The sequence below is a fragment of the Pan troglodytes genome, chromosome 4 (assembly GCF_028858775.2).
Source record: "Pan troglodytes isolate AG18354 chromosome 4, NHGRI_mPanTro3-v2.0_pri, whole genome shotgun sequence".
In the NCBI taxonomy this organism is placed as follows: domain Eukaryota; kingdom Metazoa; phylum Chordata; class Mammalia; order Primates; family Hominidae; genus Pan; species Pan troglodytes.
This window is the reverse complement of record NC_072402.2, coordinates 148103003-148120048: the sequence shown is the minus strand read 5'-3', so window position 1 is coordinate 148120048 and position 17046 is coordinate 148103003. Positions and strand designations below refer to the sequence as shown.

Sequence of the window (17046 nt, the reverse complement as noted above, 5' to 3'; positions counted from 1 at the left end):
GAATAATCCAGTCTGCCCTCCAAATACAATGTGACTATTTTCTACATGTGCCATGCCTTGACACAGACTGGATACATCAACTGCTGTTTTGTATGGTTAAGACACAGAGGTCCAGAGTGGCCAGGGGATTTCCAAGGCTTTACAATGAGTCAGAACAGCCTGGGGCCAGTCTACTGCCTGGGGTCTCCTGCATGTGCTGAGTGTCCTCCAAACGTGACTGTCAGCCTATTGTCTAAGCTATCCTCTGAGGCCCATGGCCCACACCCCACACCGTGAGCCTATTTACAGGGAAGAAAAGTTGATGGGGATGGTTGGAGAGAGCCAACGCTTGCTCCACAAGCCAAAAGACGCAGCTTCCTCTGAGGCAAGGGCTATCCTACCAGGTGCATCAGCACCACCCAGGGCTGGATACACCCCCACTTCCAGGCTGTCCAGGGCCATGGGAGCCAGACACCTGGGCGTGGGGCCCACCTGTAATTTTTTTTTGAGACAGGGTCTCACCGTACCACCCTGGCTGGAGTGTAGTGGCATGATCATGGCTCACTATAGCCTCAACCTCCTGGCTTCAAGTCATTCTTCTGCCTCGGCCTCTCAAGTAATTGGGACTACAAGCGTGCACCATCACACCGGCTAATTAAAATAAATTTTAGAGATGGGGTCTCTCTGTGTTGCCCAGGCTGGCCTTGAACTCCTGGGCTTGAGCAATCTGCCCACCTCGGCCTCCCAAAGTGCTGGGATTATAGGCATGAGCCACTGCACCTGGCCCCACCTGCACTTTGATGAGCATCTTCAGGTCCAATGCAAGGCCACAAGGTCTCACTTGGAGAGGCTCTGGGGGCAGACAGGACCATGTTGGGAGGACTGTTGCTACAGGAGGGCAAGAAGGGGCCCACTGCCCTGTCCCTCTGTGTCCTGCTATGTCCCTCCTGCAGACCTTAACTTACCTGTTTTAGGGGACAACATGCCTGCTGCCTGTTGGGGCTTTGCCTCCTGCTTGCCATCTGGGTCATCTTTGGCGGCCAGAGTAGAGGAAACTGAGGGGCTGGAGTCTAGCTTGGGAGTGGCTTTTGAGGCCTGGGAATTGGCTGGGGTTAGTCCAGGGGTCATATAACCTGAGAGGAGAGACTGAAGAAGCCCATTGTGAAAGAGGCTGCCACCACCCCACCCCACTGCCATAACCCAGCCCGAGTCATGGCCTGCTGTGAGGAAAGCAGCCTGGGGCCTCTAGGATCACCCTGCCCTATCAGTGCAGAGTGGGTGGACAGCAAGGCACAGAGCAGCACTTCAGCCCTTGGCGTGTGCCTCCTGAACTATTTTAATTAATACACTTTCTAGACAGGCACATTTAAAAAGGAAATTTCTTATTAATACAAATGGAAAATTACTAGCTTTTGCCACATACAGATAGTAACCTTAAAATAAATCTGCTAAAGAATGTTTTTGTCCGGACATCACCCAGAATCAAGGTCAATCCCTTCTATAGACCCCAAGGGTCAGCTACTCAGGGCTCTATGAGGGGACGGAGGCAGCCTGGCTGTGGTCTGCTGGCTGGGCCACACGTGGTGCCTTGCAGACAGGACCTTGCCCAAGGCCTCTGTGAAGAGAGGGGACCCAGACCCCTGACCTGAGGGATCGGGTAGACAGGAGCCTGGCCTAGGGCTCCACCCTAAGGCCTATGGGCTGCCAGTCCTCTCCCTTGCAGTTACCTGGGATGGCGCCACCACATCATCCTCGCTGGACTCTGCTGCGGTCTCCTCCACCAGGGTCTCTGTCCTGGAGGGGGTGGGACCTACCGGAGAAGCACAGTATCCTGTTGGTAGCCCCAGGTGGCCCCTGCCAGCCGGGAAGGGCAGAGCCCTTCAGGAAGGCCCTGGTCTCTCTGCAGGTCCCTCACCCCCATCCCCTGCCCCGCCTCACCACAAGTCTTCCTACTGCTTCAACACTCCTTGCACACTCATCGCTAGTCACAGCATGCTAGGTGCGACATCTGAATGCCAAAGCCTTATTTCTAATTCCTGAGGCCCCATTTCTATTTCCCTGCTTTCCACTGTTCCAGAAACATGGCCCTGGAGTTTTTGGGAGCCAGTGAAGGGAGTCTGATACCAAAAAGCTGAGAGTGGTCAAACAGCAAAGTCAGGTCTCTGAAATCATTTGGATTGACTTCCTCATGAAGTTGTACAGGTGGGGAAACTGAGGCCCAGGCTCAGCCACAGGTGCAGAATGAGTCTGAGATACGGAGCTGAGGCCAGAGCTATGGCTTCACCAGGCCACACAACACCCTCTTCCTGGCCCACCCTTGCCTTTCCCCTGGCACCCTCACCCAGCGTGTGGGCCGACTTGGCCCCCTGGGGCCCTTCAGCATCTTCCTCACTCCCTGAAGAACTGTCGCTGCTGTCCTCACTGTCATCTGAGCTCTCAGGGGCTTTGGTGGCCTGCTGGACCTCAGGAAGCTTAGGTTTTCTGAGCTTGTTGGTCCCTTTGGCCTGGACGGAGCTGCTCTGGGGACTTGTTGCAGGGAGTGTTCCCACAGCACTGTCAACCTAATTCGGTGAAAGGAGAAGGAATGGAAGGAAAAATTAGGGCAAGTAAGACCTGGTCCTTCCTGAACACTTCTGTAGGGCCAGGAACTGTGTTAGATGGGGCACACATGCAGCCTCATTTGATCCTTCCAACTACGAAAGGTACTGTAATTCCTTCTTACAGATTAGGCCACTGAGGCCCAGGGAGGCAAACCAAGTGCAGAGGTCATGGGGCAGGTGAGTGCTGGTGCCGGGATGCAGGGCCACGCCTGCACCTTCTATGCTCCGTGGGCTTGCTTCCCCTGGCTCCCCAAGCTCACCCCACTTGAAGGCTGGGTCCTGGCAACAGGAGGCTGAGCCTCACTGGCTTTCTGGGCGAGGACCTTCAGGGTAGCCTGGGTCAGTGGGAGGGAAGCTGGGTTCTTCTTTGACACCTGTGGGTGGCAAGAGGTAGCCCTGAGACTCACAAGTCCTTGGGATGCCAGCTGTGCCACACCCTGGTCAGATGCTGTCTGGCTGGGGTGAGGGCTGGAGCAGGGACTGAGGGGCAGTCAAAGGGGCAAAATTGGTGGCAGGCTTCAGGTTATGAGCTAATCACATTGTTCTCAAGGAGCAAGGGACAGTTCCCAGCCCAGGGCAGGGAAGCAGCTTAGGCCCCACTACTCAATCTGCACCTTCACTGGGGATAATCTCCAACCTGGTGGACCCCCATCTCTACTTCTTATACCCACTAGCAGTCAGGGAGAGTGGTGGGCATGGAAATTGGGCATGACCCCTTGCTGAGAGCCTTCAAATGTGGCGTGGCCCTTGCCATGGCCTGGCTCATCTCCTCTCCCCCAGCTCCTCATCCAGCTGTCCCCACCTCTCAGTTTCCCTCATCCCCAAGCGCTTCCCCCAAAGACCCGGTCCCTGCAGTTTCCCTGCCTGGAGGGTGGCCCAGCTCATCCTGTGACTGGCTGCTTTTTCTGCTTAAGCATCGCTGTCTCAGGTGGCCTTCATATAGCAGGTCACCCCACTAGTCTCTAGTTTTTATTGTTTCCTCTCCTACCAGCTGGTGAATACTTTTATTTATATGTGGGTTTCCTTGTTTAATCGCTGCCCCTCACCACTCCCTGACTGGCCTGGGAATTCCTTGTCCCTGTCTTGGTTCCTGCAGTATCCCTAGGACCTGGCAGGAACCGATGCTCATGGATGCAGTGACCACAGCCTGATTTCCCATCCGACACCCATGTTCCCAGAAGTTTTTGACCTGGAGCTTGTGATGAGCCCAGGGAGTGGGTGGCACACCAGCCCTGCCCCCCACAACACCCCCCTAGCCCACCCCTCAGGAAGAGAGGTCAGAGTGTGTCATGGACTTCATCCTCTCAATGGGATGGGAAACCAGACTGATATGGCCCAAAGAGCAATGAACTGGGTCTCAGAAGACCCGGGTTCCGGCCTTGCTGAATGCTGGTCACATCGCAGCCCTTGGGGTGGGGATGTGTGCTAAGTTTTATGATCTAAACAATGCACCAGCCATTAACCCTAAAATGCCCAGCTTTTAGATTCAGGCAAGGACCAAATAAAAATGCACTGAAGATGGTGAAGGCTTGGAAGAATGCTGAAGTCACTATTACAAACACCAAAAAAGGGCAACTTTTGTTCATGGCATTCCAAAACTGGAAGAAAAAAAATCAAAAGCCCCACTATGCTGGAAAATCTCGTGAGGGACTCGAGTGCTGCAGGGCTTGCTTGGCCAGGAGGCTGTGTCCCCAGATTACTCTTCCTCATAACTCAAAGGTGATTTGGGGGGTTGTAGCTAGGAGGCCAGAAAGCCTCTGGCTGTGAGGCCACGACCTCTGGAGTGTGGGGGTAACAGCAATTGCAGGCCATCCCATCAGCACATGTGGGTAAGTATGGAAGTAGGGCCCCACCCCACTGGCCTGGCCTGCATTACCCTCCCTTGCCCACCAGGTACCTGAGTGGCTGGTCCCTCCTGTTTCTTGCCATCTGATATCCGACTGGACTCCTTGCTGCTGCTGGCCCCAGCCATGCTGGCTTTGGGGGCTATTCTTGGGTGGGCAGTGGGCATGGTCACCACATTGGTTCTGATGCCTGAAATGGAGCGAGACGGGGGCACATCAGGGCACAAAAGCCCCATCGCCTCCTCAGCAGCGGCAATAACCCAATTTACCAGCCTGTGCTGGTGATCTAGAGCTGTGCTCAGGGCTTACAGAGGTAGAAGCTTGTTTACTTCCCTCTCCAAGCCTCCCAGGCAGGAGATGTCATTATGTCATTTGACAAGGCTCAGGGAGCTCAAATGGCTGCTCTGGGGGTGACCCCAGGCTTCCTCATCCCCTCCCCTCCCAACTGGTCGGGCTGCCACTCCTGAGCAATGGGCCAGAGCACCGGCACCAAACGACTCTCCTTGCAGTTAAAATCATCTCTCCTAAGAGTCCCCGTGGTTATCTGCAGAGGCCTGGTTACATGCATGTTCTTCAAAGCACTGTTTATAACAGCCAACTCCCTCACCCCTCCACCCTGAAACAAAACCCTCTGCTTCCTCCAACATGGTGCTGGCTACACACACTGTGGCATGTCCACCCAAGGGATTTCTTTGTAGCCATTAGGAATTGTGCTGCAAATATGTAAAGATGAAAAAAACCCGATGTCATAAAATATCCAGTAAAGGTTACTGAGCATTAGATACAGTATGGTCTTGCTTTAAAAACACACGTATATTTTAGGTTTTTATAAAGTTAGCATTTGTCAAATGTTAACAGTAATTATTTGGGGCAGAATTACAGGTGATATAGTTTCTTATGTGCTAATCTGTATTTTTATTAAAAAAATATACACACATACACACACACGTATATGTATATGTACATGTATATGTATATGTATATATGTATGTAGGTAGGTAGATAGGTAGAGATAAGGCTCTCACTATGTTGCCCAGGCTGGTCTTGAACTCCTGGGCTCAAGTGATCTTCCTACCTTGGCCTTCTAAAGTGCTGGGATTACAGGTGCGAACCACCATGCCCAGCAGTAATCTGTATTTTGCCTGCTTTCTGTTTTTTTGAGACAGTCTCACTGTCGCCCAGGCTGGAGTGCTGTGGCCACATCTCAGATCACTGCAACTTCTGCCTCCTGGGTTCAAGCAATTCTCGTGGCTTACCCTCTCAAGTACCTGGGATTACAGGCGCCCGCCAGGCTAATTTTTTGTATTTTTAGTAGAGACGGGGTTTCACCATGTTACCCAGGCTGGTCTTGAACTCCTGATCTCAGGTGATCTGCCTGCCTCAGCCTCCCAAAGAGCTAGGATTATAGGCGTGAGCCACTGCACCCGCCTGTATTTTTAAATTGTCCTATCAGGGTCAGGTATTATTGCTTGTAAAACTGTTACAATAACTGTAATAGTAACATTAACCCTTTTCCTGTTATTGGTAGAATCACAGATTCTCAGAAGTCAAAGAAACCTCAGATTGGTCCTGTCTCTCTGATAGATGAAATCTATCCCTGTGATGTCTCTGGCTTAGGAATTGCCTAACCTACTTTACATGCCACCAAGGACGGGAAGCTCACTACCACCCTGACCACTTGTTCCACAGGCAGTCAACTGATACAGAATTCTTTCTTAGACTATGTAGGAACCTGGTCCCTGCAGCTTCTAGCCACTGGTCTGGGCTCCATGCCTGGGGCTGCCACAAAAAAGCTCTGGCAACTATTCCCCCAGAACTGCAGGTCTGAGCCAGGCCCTAATCAGAATGGCTAATGCAGGGCCCAGAGACCTGACCCCAAGCCCCTCCCGACCAACACCTTGCTATGTGACTCAGCCAGTGTCCTGTCCCTTCTGGGCCTCAATGTGGGGCAGTGCTGGCAGCCCCTCCCACCACTGCATAAGGGCTGCGCTCACCAGGAGTCAAGCACTGTGTAGCGGGGATCACGTCCTCATCCTCGCTCTCGGAGGAGGAGCTCCTGGCTGTGCTCTCCGAGGCTCGGCCCTTCCTCGGGGTGCTTGCAGCCTGGGCTTGTGCGGGTGTAGCAGCTGGGCCAGCTGGACTACGATTAGGGTCGACAAAAATCAGAGGGGGTTTAATCACCTTGAAAAACAAAAACAAAACACCCCCCCAGTGATTAAAGGCTTGGCCAGGGAAAGGAGGTGATGGGGTTAGGGAGTGTTTTACAAGGCAAGGGGTCCACTGAGCTCGGGGCAGCTGGGCACAGAAGCCATTCCAGCTGCCCAGGGTGCCCCCTCCCACCCCACACATCTGCTAAGACCCAGCACAGCACTTCACAACTCACAGAGCCCACCTGACCCTCACAGTGAAGCCCTACATTCAGCAGGATCAGCTCCCTTATACAAAGTGGGAAAACCACAAGCCCAGAGGGAAAGGGAGCGACCCAAGGCTGCTGTCCCTACTGGAAGCAAAGCCACGGCCAGAATGTCCAATTCTGCCTTCTTTCCCCGGCTGGCTTCAGAGACAGTTACTTGCTGAATGCAGGGAGTGGTCTAAGCAGTTTTCCAAGGCTGCCTGGTTGGAATATGCAATTCACCTGGGGAGGTATTTACAGTCTAGTTGCCCCAACCCCAGAGGTTCTGACGCAGCCCTCCTGATACATGGCCCAGGATGAAACTCCCCAGCTATACCAATTCAGTTTCTTCAACAAAAAAATGCACAAGAGAAACAAGGGTTGGGTGAGTGGGTGAGAACCAACAGATTAAGACTTAGAGGATTAATAACTCAATGCCGTATGTGGCCTTTAACTGAACTCCATGAGACAATCAGGGAAATAGGGACACTGACTGGGTAGATCAACTTATTAGGTGTGACATTGTATCGTAGTTGTGCTTAAAAAAGTCCTCATAACTGAGAGCTGCATACTGAAATCCTGGTGGATGAGCTGACATGTCTGAGACTGGCTGCAAAGTAATCCAGGGGCGTTGGGGAACTGAGTGGAGGGTTTGCGTGAAACGAGCCTGCTCAGGAGTTCCTAACTGTTGAGGCTGGGGATGGTACGTGGGGGTTCTTTACATTATTCTATCTTTGGGTATGCTTTAAATTTTCCAAGGAAACAATAAAAGAAAAAGCAAACAAGCAACAGCAGCTCCCTGGTATTCTGCAGGCCAGTCTGGTTTTGAACTGCACCATCCCTGAACATGTTCACTGCACACGAGGGCATCTCCAGGCCCATTTCCTTCCTGAACCTCCAGCTAACGAGAACACACATGGCTGTGAGCCAGGGAGCTGGTTAGGTCTACTTTCCATTCCCCAAATGTCAGATCTGGTTTGAGCTCTGCTCCCTCTCTGGCCAGTGAAGAGCTGGAGGGCAGGAAGAGGGAGCTGCCTGAGGCTAAGAGAGGAGTGGAGTCAGGTCCAGACTGGTCTCTGTTTCACCATCCTGTTTACCCCCTGAGCCTGACTTAGCACACCTGGCTCCTCAGGGTGCTAAGGTGCTGTGGAGAGGCATAAAGTAAAAAGTAAAACAGAAAGGTGCCTGCCTGAGGGTGGAAGCTTCTCTGGGCTTAGGCCTTTCCTACCCCTGCCAAATAGCCTCCCCCGCGGCTGCTCTGATCTGCCACTTCCAGAGCCTTCCTTCCCACGATATAAAAAAGAGAAGGATGGAAAGTGGGAGAAGGCTTACAGTTGAGGGAGGGGGGATCTATATATATGTGAAGACAGGAACAGATTGTCGGGGACGAAGAGAAGCAACGAACCCACTGAGGCAAACAATAGCGTCTTGGGATGTTAAAAGCAGCTCAGCAGCAAAAGCCTCCTGTTAGTTCCACCTGCCCACGCCACCCCACTGGGCCTCTGGTCCGTAGGAGGGAGGTGGTGCAGGGGGCTTGGCTGTGGGGGGTTGGGGCGGGGCATTAGCCTGTAGAGTTCATAAAGGTGGGCAGTGAAGCTTGCCCAGGGTATAGGGGGAGACCTGCTTCTCATTACGCCTCTCTCATGACTTCACTGTGTGGTCAAGCCCCTCAACTTTCTGATCCTCAGTTTCCCATTTAATGAAACGGCTAGTAGTTATCCCAGCCTGGGCTCATTCACTGGAGGGGTTCTAATGCACTGTGGAAACTGCAAAGCACAGTATACACAGGAATGTAGTTCTGGGGTCAGTTAGAAAAAAAACTGATGGGAGTGAAGCAGCAAAACCAGCACTGCCTGAACATTTGGTTGTACTTCCCTATAGGTGCTGGGCAGTAAGGACCCAGAGGGAACCCTGGGATACCCCTCCTACCTGTAGGTCTGATGCCTGCAGAACCAAACCTAAGGGCTTTCTGGACAGTGCTCACCCCCTCCTGTCAAAGCTGAGCTCATTCTAACTGTGCCTTCATTCCAGCAAGTCACAGAGTGGGGAGAAGGGGCTGATGGCCTAGGCTGCGGACCCTGGCAAGGGACATGACCACAAAGGCAACAAACACTCCAAGAACCTCTCTCAGAATTGCCTGGGGCTGCTGCTTAACAGATCTAGGCCAGCCCCACTCCAGGGGACTGAGAAATTCTACTCTCTGGGGATGTGGCCTGGAGCCTCAAGGTCCACCCCACCCACCCAGGAAGTCTCATCCCAGAGATTGAGATGAATGAGGCTCAGAGAAGGCAAGTGGCCTCACCCAGGGCAACCAGCAAACTGGTGCCAGAGCCAGGATTAGAAGTTAGCTCTCCAGGCACCAGACTGGAGCTCCTTCTAAAACCAATTACGCTAGGCCTCAATTTAACACCAGAATTTAGTTTCTTACAGGTTTCTTTTTTCTTTGATTCAACCTAAAACTTCGAGAGCAGGGCCTACATCTTTGACAAACTAATAGAAGAAGTTGGCCTTAAAAAATTATATTACTGACAAGTGAAACTGCATATATTTGTGGTATATAACATGATGTTTTGATACACATATACATTGTGGAATAGCTAAATTAAGTTATTTAACATATGTATCACCTACTTGTTTTTAAATCCGGAAGCTGTCCTGACCCCAGCACAGACTCTGGCCTGAGGTCTACTCTGCACAACAGGGCGGAGGCACAGCGAGGGGTCTAGGAATGGAGCCAAGGTATCTATCCCTGCCTCCTAGCCTGGGACTCTGCCCACCACCCTGGCCTCAATCCCTTTCCCCACTGATGGGCTAATAAAATCAGACTGAAACTTGTCAATAGAGAGGTGCTCAATACATGTACAATAATGAAAATAATCATAATTAGTGAGCTGGGGATTAGGAACTAAAAATCTCTCAATCAGGAAGAGGCTGCAGCTTCCCCGGGCTATGCCCGTCTTCCCCGAATCCTCCTGGGGGAATGTACAAACCGCTGACTTCTTTTCTGCTTTTTAAATAGAGACTCCAGAATCTTCAGGACTAACATACCAATTAAATGGTTCAGTTTAAGCAGGATGTTCATTTTAATTGTGTTAGTCCACCCCCATAGAGAAAGGGGGAGCAGTCCCCTCCCTCCCAGTTGTTTAGCTCCCTCAGAGAGGCAGGTGGCCTCGTAAAGGCTCCACACAGAGCCAGAGGGCAATGCCCAAGCCCGGGAGAGGAGAGTGTCGGGGCAGCGCCAGGCAATGGGTCAGAATGTGAATGGCCTGCGCTCAAACACCAGGTCTGTCCACTTGTCATCAGCCATGTGATGCTGGGACAGGTCCCTCAACTTCTCTGAGCCTCATTCCCAGTTCCTTAAAATGCAAACAACAAAGGAAGCCACCCTCATAGGGCTGTTGTGGAGATTAAGCAGAAAAATGCGAATACAGGGAGTTACCGATGGTGGTGGTGGTTGTTCTTTACTTTTGTAATCTGTGCCATTGGAAAGTGAGAGGCAGTGAGCACCCTATTGCTGGAGGTGTGCAAACAGCATCTGACCTTACTGATGAATTGATAACAATGTGGTTTGTGATATTCAAGGGGAGGTGGTTCATGAGACCGCTCTGGTCTGGAGGTTGCAGAACTCCAGGATCTGTGGTTAGGCCCTGGGACAGGGGAGCTGGTGCTCTGAGGTGCCTGGCAGAAGCTTCTGGGAGCTTGGGGCTAGAGGAGGACAAAGGGTAATGCTGTCGGATGGAAGGGCCAGGGTTCACACAGAAGCTTGGACCACACCAGCATGGCTGACTTGGGCCTCTGGAGTACAGGAAGATAAGGTGGGCCTGGTCCCACCCTTGGAGGTGTAGCCTGAGCAGGACTGTGGCTTAAGCTCTGGGTGCAGTGGAGCACATGAAGGTATGCCACAGGTGCTTGAGAGAGGGTCCTGGGCAGAGCTCATGGGATTCAAGAAGACTCCTGGTCCTAAACAGAAAACAGAGAGATACAGGGAGCCAGGGGACCAGCGTTTGGACTTTTCCTCAGCCTCTTATGAATCATGAGAATTTGGGGAAACTGCTTCAACTCTAAGGCTTGATACCCAATCTGTCAAATGGGGCAACACTCCCTGCCCTTCTCACAGTTAACAGGCACCCTTTCTTAGGCAGGGGACTGTGGCAAGTACCTTGTGTGCTGGCACCAGTGCACAGAGGCAGGAGAGAGGTGCCAGTACTGTCCCCATTTTATGGCTGAAACATTGAGCCTCACACAGGGGAAAAGGCATCTGCCCAGGACCACGGGGGCTGTTGGGTGGAAGAGCTGGGCTTCGCCCCAACACCACCTGGCTCTGAAGCCTGTATGTTTAACTGTCCACTGCTGCCTGCCTCACAGGGCTCAGATGAATGTCACAATAGAGGAAAGAGCTCTGGAAGCTGTGAGGTGCTGTTTAAATATGGCGAGATTTTCCCTATGGGCAAGATCTACCCTCTCCTGCAAGGCCCGCCAGCCCAGCTCTGATCCTGCAGCATCTGCAGAGAGAAGGCATGGCGCACCTGGGTCAGTGGCAGCTCTTCCTCACTGCTCTCCGAGGACCCCTCCGTGTTCCTCTCTGGGGGTGCTGGGGCCAGGGCCTTGCTTCTGGCAGGTTTGGAGTTACTGTCCTTCTGAGGGGACAAGACCTGGATAAGCACGTGGTCGGGGAGAGGGGCATTTGCTGAGGGGGAAACAGCCAGTAGGCAATGACCCTCAGGCACTCTGGTTTCCAGGGGAGGCAGCGTGGCCCCTTCCTGCACATGCACAGGGATACCTGCTGGCCTGACCTGCCCCACAGCCACTGGAATCATGCTTCCACCCTTCTAGCTCCTTCCAGAGCTGACTCCGAACATGAAAGGGATTTATGACTCCGATGCAGCTAAAACCTGAGGGCTGCAGGGCTGTTGGCCCAATGTCTCGACAAGAGGTGACAGCAGCCTGGGACAAGGTTGCAGGCACAAGCCAGTGGTCCCAGCACAGTTCACCTCCGGTTGTAACACCCCCAGCCAAAAGCAGGAGCCGCCTAGAAGTGTTCCACTGGCTATCATCCCCTCCTGTTGGGGCAGGCGTGATGATGGGGGCTGGAAGGATGAGCACTGCAGTCAGAGGAGGACTCAGAGATCTGGGTGGAAATGCTGGTGGTGATGGCAGCTCAGTGGTCCCTATTGGAATGGGGGCCCCCCTTTTCCCTACTCAGCCTAGCCAAAGAAGTAGGACCCAGGCTGCCTGAGCTTCCAATTTCTCAAGAGAAGCTGGAAGATTTGTACATGTCATTTCCAATTTTTAAATGGGGCAACTACAATGCACACTGCAGGCTGCCTCCTAACAGCCAAGCCCCCATCTGTTCCTTGCTAATAGAACCCTCACTCTGTTCAGTGGCCCCTACCACATGCTTCAGGGAGGGTGGGCCCTCCTCCCAGCCAGTCATGGGAACTACCGGCCTCTTGTCTATGGCTAAGGCGGTAGAACGTCCAGCCTGAGGTCTGAGTAGCCTTAAGTCTACCCCCTAATCTCTTTTTTTTTTGAGATGGAGTCTTGCTCTGCTCACTCTGTTGCCCAGGCTGCAACTTCCTCCTCCCCAGGTTCAAGTGATTCTCTTGCCTCAACTGGGATTATAGGCCGGTGCCACCAGGCCCAGCTAGTTTTTGTATTTTTAGTAGAGATGGGGTTTCGCCATGTTGGCCAGGCTGGTCTTGAACTCCTGACCCCAAGTGATCCGCCTGTCTCAGCCTCCCAAAGTGCTGGGATTACAGGTGTGAGCCACCGTGCCCGGCCTGCCCCCAGCACTTTAGGAGATGCTGCAGCCCTGCTATGACCATAAAGCTAGTGGAGTGCAGAGATGAAGAAATCTGGTCACCACTGACACTCACCTGAAGGAACCAGCTTTTCAGCAGCTGGAACCTGGGACTTTGTGCACTTTAAGACAGTCAATCCCCTTATTTAAGCTCGTTTGAATGAGGCTTTCTCCTACAGATTAGGCCATTCTGACTAAGAACTCATTGAAAACTTAAAAACAAAAAAACTACACAGCCCAAAACATGGCCGGGGCCTATGTCTTAGTCTGGCATTTAGGTCCTCCATAAATCTACCAGTAAAAAGCACCTGGGAGGGCCTACGGCCTGCAGGACAGCTGCCTTCAGTGACCATGCGCCTTCATGCCCAGCCCCTCTGCACGCACTGAGGGGCCCTCTCCACTTTTGTGCCTGGTCATCCTTCAGGTTCAGCTCAATCATCTCCTCCTCTTCTGGCCTCTCAGAGACCTGCTCTTTCAGCTGTCAGCACCACTAGCATACTCTGCGATAATCCGGTCACCTGTCTTGCCCCACAGACTGTGAGCTCCTTGAGGGTGGGGCCAATGTCTTTCACCCCCAGTAATTGTTGGTTTGGTGTATCAAAGGCAGAGGTTAGGGCTAGGGAGCATTCATCTCGGTGCTTGTTTTACTCATGAAGAAAACAAATCTAAGAGGTTATGGAGCTTGGCCTGGCACAGGGACTTCCAGCTTCCCTTAAGAAATGGAAGATCTGGCCACACAGAAGGTCCATCTCCACAGTCATGACTGGCTGAAGCTGATAAGAACTGCCCCTCTGCATGGGGCAAGGGCTCCCCGGTCTGCCCTACTTGCTACCACTATCTACCATCTCTCCTGACATTTATCATCTCTTTTTTTTTTATTTTTGTGACAGAGTCTCACTCTGTTGCCCAGACTGGAGTGCAAAGCAATGGCATGATCTTGGCTCACTGCAACCTCTGCTTCCCGGGTTCAAGCGATTCTCCTGCCTCGGCCTCCCGAGTAGCTGGGACTACAGACGCCTGCCATCACGCCTGGCTAATTTTTGTATTTTTTTAGTAGAGACAGGGTTTCACCATGTTGGCCAGGCTGGTCTCGAACTCCTGACCTCATGATCTGCCCGCCTTGGCCTCCGAAAGTGCTGGGATTACAGGCTTGAGCCACCGCACCCGGCGGACATCTATCATTACTGCCAGGCCTGCATCAGTCATTTCCATCACACACCTGTGCCTTGGCAGTGCTGGAGTTTGTCATCCTACACTTCTGTAGGATGTAGCAAGCCCTGCTATCTTCTGCAAGCAGACAGAGGGAATTGTTCAGATTTTCTTTCTCCCCACTCTCCAGGGTCCAGGCTTTGCACTAAGCTAGACAAGCCCTGCCTGAGAAGATGCGCCTGCCTATGTGAGGCTCCGGGCCAAGGTGCAGTTTGAGACTTCCTACATCTCTCCAGGGCCTCAGGGGGACCTGTGCCACACTCCAAGCTTCCCTGGGACTCTGACAGGGCGAGTCATTTTGTATTACGTTAACGTATGCACAATAACTAACACGTAGATTCTTGGTCTCATATGCCTTGGTGGGAAATACTGGCCTAGCTTATAGAGCTGGTGGAGACCTTGACCTAGATATAGACCCAGGACACTTTTAGCTAGGGAAGTCTTCGTTTGGGGGGTTTTAGTAGCAGGTTTTACCTAAGGAGATGTGGATGACAGCAGACGGAGGAGGGCATGGTGGAGCTGGAGCCTTAAGCCTTAACCTGGCCTTCCTTTCTTTTCCTTACCTGGCCCTAAACCCTGGTTTTTCACTTTTCTTTTTTTTTCTTTTTTTTTTGAGACAGTCTCACTCTCATCACCCAGGCTGGAGTGCAGTGGCATGATCTTGGCTTGCTGCAGCCTCCGCCTCCCAGGTTCTAGGGATTCTCCTGCCTCAGCCTCCCGAGTAGCTGGGATTACAGGCACCCACCACCATGCCCAGCTAATTTTTATATTTTTAGTAGAGACGGGGTTTCACCATGTTGGCCAGGCTGGTCTTGAACCCCTGACCTCAAGTGATACATCTGCCTCGGCCTCCCAAAGTGCTAGGATTACAGGTGTGAGCCACTGCGCCCAGCCCTATACCCCCGTTCTGAGGAGTGAGTGTTGGTGGCTCAGAGGCTTGGCAAGTCTCACCTGGGCAGAGGTCACAGCTGCCGGTGCTTCCCCATCACTGTCTGATTCCTCGCTGCTGCTCCCTGAGTCATCCTGCTTCCCTGCCTGGGCAGCCGAAGGCCCTGTCTTCCCAGGAGGTGTTGGGGCAGCCCCTTTCCTGGGGGACTCCTTGGCAGGAGCCAAGGCAGCTCTGATCTGGGGGGTCTTCCCTGAAGGCTTCGCCTGGAGTGAGAAACAGGATGAGAGGAGAGAGCCTGGAGGGTGGACGTGTGAGAAGACAGGAGCTGGATGTGGCAAAGGTGTTACATCCCATGTAGGGGATGATCTCCATTCCCTCCCCCTCACCTGAGCCAGCGTCTCCACCTCCTCCTCACTGTCTGACTCCTCCTCACTGCTCCCTGAGTCCTCCTCTGGCCCTGTCTGGGCCCGAGCTGCTGTAGCCACGGCCTTCCCCACAGATGGCACAGATGCTGGGCCCCTCGCCAAGACGGTACTGTTCTGGGGGTTTCTCACTGGTGGCTTCACCTGAATTGCAGGGGGATAATAGTATTGGAGGCAGAAGTGATTCCTTTCAGGTCCCACTCCCCACTATGGCACAACTCTGGGTGGGTGGCCTGCCCATGCACGGACCTTCTCCTGGCTGGGCTCAGTGACTGGTCCTCCTCTCTACCCCAACCCTCCACACCTCCTGTGGCTTCTGGCCCCACTTGCCTTGGATGGAGATCTCTGTTTGACTTGAGCAGCTGCAGTGACAACTTTTCCAGGGGCTGAAATTGTCCCTTTTGCTGAAGGTGCTCTGGCGGCAGCTGGGTTGGCTTTGGCCTGGGTTTTCTTTACTGAGGTTTTCACCTGAGTGGAGAAAAGGGAATTAAGGAGGGAGAAGGTGAGATAGAGTAAAGCAGCTAGCCAAGAATACAGACTCTGGAGCTGGAGCCCGAGTCTGGATTCTGGCTCCTCCATGCAATAGGCGTGTGAACCTAAGCACATCACTTGATCTCACTGGGCCTCAGTTCAGTCCTCTATCAAATGGAGATAATAGTAAGGCGCACTTACGGGTTATGATGAAGACTAAATAGGAGATTCAGAGTTTAACATGATGTCTGGAACATAATAAACACTCAAACTCATTGTGCGTGCCTTCCTTAGCATTAGCTAAGCACAAGACTACCTAAAACAAAGATGTTTTCCAGGCTCCCTTTCAGCTAGGTGGCAATGTCATTAAATTCTGGCTCATAGGATGTAAGTTGAGTGCCATAAAAGGTCAGAAACATGTCTCTTCCTCCTCCAGGCTAGATGGAATGCTGAGGTCAGAGCTGGAGCTCAAGCAGCCACGGCAGAACAAGATACTTGTTGTTTAAGGTTTTCTTCAGCTTAATCTAGCCTTAACCGATATCCAGAGACCCCCCAAAAGGCCTGTCAGGGATTCCAACAAATAGAAGGAGAACAAAGAAAAGGGAAATTCCCAGAGTGAGATCCTTGACAGGAGTGACAGCAAGCCTAAGGTGAAACAGAACAAGGACTCTGGCAGCATCTCAAGGCCCCTGCCTCACTCAGGGACGGCATCTGGTCAGTGTCAGAAAACAACCCCATCCCCCAGCATTCCTCAAACACATGAGGTCAAGTGAGGTGAAGAATCAGGACTTCAAGAAGATTCCCTACAGTGTGGACCAAGTATGACTCAGGCCGAGGTGCTCATCAGTAGAGCACGTAAATCCTCCAGAGGGGAGCCATGTTTTCCACAAGAAACAAGACACAAGACTGACTTGACCTAACAAGTCTCAATACACAAAAAAGGATTGAAATCATACAAAATATGTTCTCCAACCACAATGTGACTAAATTAGAAATCAACAAAAAGAAACCTGGGTAATCCCAGATATTTGGAAATTAAACAGCTTACTTCAAAATAGCCCATGGTTCAAAAAATAAAAATAAAACACCCACCTCATGGTACAGGTGGGAGGCTCAGAAGGGAAGACAAATATTTAAGTGATCTGCATAATGAAACTCTGTAAGGCATTGGGTCTGGAATGTGCCTGCAGCTTGGGAAAGAGTAGAGGCGGCTCTGGAAGGGGCCCCTGCAGAGCTTAAAAACCTCAATGGAGGAATTCGAGGGCCCTGAGGTCCCACAAGTCAACGAGAGGCGGACAAAAAAAAAATCGGTAGAAATGTGTGCTCTGGTACAGAGAAAAAAGAAATGACTAATTTCTGAGTGGTTACAGAAAAAAACAGAGCGACAATTAAAAATAATAAACAGTGGGTGGGTGAGTGCAGGGAGTGAGCCATCTTTTC

General features: G+C 52.1%; 1 protein-coding gene across 10 annotated transcripts in view; it reads right to left on the bottom strand.

Moving 5' to 3' along the window:
• Positions 1 to 17046, bottom strand: part of TCOF1 (treacle ribosome biogenesis factor 1) — a 42360-nt gene that overhangs the window by 5772 nt on the left and 19542 nt on the right. Inside the window, exons 15-24 of one of the 10 annotated variants that reach the window (XM_016954040.4) lie at positions 15466 to 15603; positions 15100 to 15279; positions 14776 to 14976; positions 11342 to 11452; positions 6418 to 6604; positions 4477 to 4613; positions 2840 to 2953; positions 2321 to 2540; positions 1707 to 1789; positions 945 to 1125 (exon numbers count right to left, since the gene is read on the bottom strand). In XM_016954040.4, coding sequence (XP_016809529.3) covers positions 945 to 1125; positions 1707 to 1789; positions 2321 to 2540; positions 2840 to 2953; positions 4477 to 4613; positions 6418 to 6604; positions 11342 to 11452; positions 14776 to 14976; positions 15100 to 15279; positions 15466 to 15603 — 1552 coding nt within the window. Of the gene's footprint in view, positions 1 to 944; positions 1126 to 1706; positions 1790 to 2320; positions 2541 to 2839; positions 2954 to 4476; positions 4614 to 6417; positions 6605 to 9874; positions 10776 to 11341; positions 11453 to 14775; positions 14977 to 15099; positions 15280 to 15465; positions 15604 to 17046 lie in introns of those variants that run through there. The other 9 variants (XM_016954041.4, XM_016954042.4, XM_016954043.4 and 6 more) reach the window with 9 other exon arrangements.